This window comes from Lolium perenne, chromosome 3, assembly GCF_019359855.2.
Source record: "Lolium perenne isolate Kyuss_39 chromosome 3, Kyuss_2.0, whole genome shotgun sequence".
In the NCBI taxonomy this organism is placed as follows: Eukaryota; Viridiplantae; Streptophyta; class Magnoliopsida; order Poales; family Poaceae; genus Lolium; species Lolium perenne.
The window spans coordinates 258,271,762-258,274,342 of NC_067246.2; the positions used below are offsets into that span (position 1 = coordinate 258,271,762).

Consider the following 2,581-nt stretch of genomic DNA (forward strand, 5'->3'; position numbering starts at 1 on the left):
GATCCTCAACATGATCGAACTTTGAAGAACTTCCTTGCCCAGAATCACCTATATTTTCACCTTCTTGTTCCTCAACATTAGGTGTAGTTGCTTTTTTTCCTATTCTTCCGTTTTGCAGATTCTGTAGCTTTCATCTCTTGCAATTCTTTCTCCAAAGCTAGCATGTATTTATCTGCCAAAGCCTTTCCTTTGTCAGATGTAGATGCAATTTTCTCTACTCTAGAGTATTCATTGCAAAGAGTACCATAACGTAGCTGCTGCCTTTCCTTGTTATTCATCTTCCTATCTGTTGGCACCTGAGGTAACTCCATTTTCTGCTGCACAATCGTTTCCTCCGGTTTCCTCCACCTGGGAGAATGTACCGTTCTGGAATATAGTCAGTAGTACCTAACTGCACCATTACTCTAAATATATGGCAGCACAACAACCCATCCCTACTGAATTTGCAACACTCGCAGATGTAAGTTTCGGCATCCAAGTTAGCTTCAACCTTGTAGCTTTTATCGCCATAGCCATAAACATAGGTTTTAATTGGCATAACCACATAAGTTTGACCACCAATTTGCTGCACATTGTATGACCTCACTTTCCGAAGCTCAACCCTGAAACGGAGGTATATTGGCAGCGTATACACTTTCAAAGCTTGCTCTTCCAGAGGGTAATCTCCCCATACTCTAACAGTCTTATCCTCATCTTTAAACTCAACTGAATCCTCTGCTACATCTATTTTTTCCTGTAACTTCAAGTACTGCTCGAAGAAATGGTGCAGGTTGTTGTGTGGGTCAACGTAACTTTTCAATACTGCATTGAACCCCTCGCTACGGGCAGTAGTTTGTAGGAATGGAAAGAAACGATCCTTGAAGTAGGCAGGGACAAAAGTGGCTCTAATATTATATAAATCACAAAGATGTGTGTTGTCCGCCACACCATGCTTGAAAATCATTTCTGCCCATCTACTTTCAAACTCTTCAATAGACATGTTGTAGTCAATAATTGCATTCAACTCTTGCCTTAGCTCCTCATGTTTTGACAAGAAGTTGCCCAACACAGCCTGTGCATTTTGCATAATGTGCCACCTACAGTTTCTGTGACAACAAAGTGGTAATGATGAGAGAATTGCACATCTCATTGCCGCATCTTGGTCAGTTATGAAGTTATCTGGCTAGACACCACCCATAGCTTCAAGAAACTCCTTGAACAACCACTCAAAACTCTCAATATTCTCGTTCTTTAGGAAACCACAACCTAGCTGAATTGTTTGACGGTACCTATTTGTCCCAATGAATGGGGCAAACGGCATATTGTACATGTTTGTGATGTATGTGGTGTCAAATGATAGACAGTCGCTGTAGTTCTTGTATGCGGCAATTGCTGGTCCATCTACCCAGAAGATGCGGTCAACCTTGTCTGCATGATCTGTATGTAAGTTGAAGTAGAAGTCGGGATCTTCCTTCTTCATTCTGGCAAAGTGAGCAAGCAGCATTGACATGTCTTTGTGGGCGTGTTCTTCATCGATTTTAGCCATGTAATTGCTCACGTCCTTGCTATCATATGGTACATTTGCAAGACCACCATACACTTCTCCCATAATACGCATGACCCTACCAGCAGATAAATTGACCTTGTGCAAAAGCTTGACAAAATCTTTTTCTTCCTTAGGGATGCCCTTATGAGACCTCAAGTACTTCTTCAAGGAGAACTTCTTAATCAACTTGTGATTGTGCTCCTCTATGAAATATGTTACATGCCACTTCTTGCCTCTCCTCTTTATTCGTAGCCTAGCTTTGCATTCCGTTTTCTTAGTGATGCTACGGCTCCTTTGCCTAACAGGTGGTGCTTCAAGTTCATTTATGTCTGCATTTTTCCCACTCTTATTACAAACAAACAATTGCTTGTCTTTCTGTCCATCTAGAGTAGAGTTCTTTGATGTGCTGCACTTGATTGAAAACCCAACCATTTTAGCATATCTGTTGTAGTGCATCTTCGCTTGCTCCCATGAATCAAACATCATGCCTTGGAAAGGTGTTTGGACATCACCTTGGCTGCATGGTGTTGACTGCACCTCATCATCATCATCTTCTTCTCCTGAATCGTCAGTTGACAGTGTTTGACCTGTTTGAGTATCTGTGTCAGCGGATGCACCTGTCTTGCTCCCACTTGCAAGCTTGCTATGTTCAGAACTTTTTGTTACATCTGGGTTGTTTGACTTGTTGCCTGACATATCTTCTTCTATTTGCTCTTCATTTGCTGGTTCATTAAGATCCAGTCCTCCAGCAGAATAACTTCCATCCATAACTACTTAAGAAGATGCATTGTAATTAGCAAAAAGAAAGCAACAAGTACATGTAGAAAAAACATGAAAGTTTGGCCATAGCTGACATAGAATGTGTCATACTCAGATATGCAAATAAAATGACTGTTGGTTGATGTTTTCATGTTCATTGTCGCAAAAGTACATTTTCTATACTTTATTTTTTTATTTTTTTACATAGCTCAATGATAAGTTAATTAAAACTAACAAATTTCTTTCTTTTCCTACCACAGGAAGTTGCAGGGAAACTATCATGAAAAGTACATGCTG

The 2,581-nt window shown here is 40.4% G+C and overlaps 1 protein-coding gene across 1 annotated transcript; it reads right to left on the minus strand.

Moving 5' to 3' along the window:
• Window positions 1-1,162: 1,162 nt before the first annotated feature.
• On the minus strand, window positions 1,163-2,293 carry LOC127340137 (protein FAR1-RELATED SEQUENCE 5-like). Its single transcript, XM_051365915.1, has one exon. It carries the CDS (start codon window positions 2,291-2,293, stop codon window positions 1,163-1,165), a length of 1,131 nt encoding a protein of 376 aa, XP_051221875.1.
• Window positions 2,294-2,581: the final 288 nt, after the last annotated feature.

What these genes read in the sequence shown, in the direction of transcription:
- LOC127340137 (XM_051365915.1), bottom strand. Translation starts at nt 2,293, where the DNA reads ATGGATGGAAGTTATTCTGCTGGAGGACTGGATCTTAATGAACCAGCA.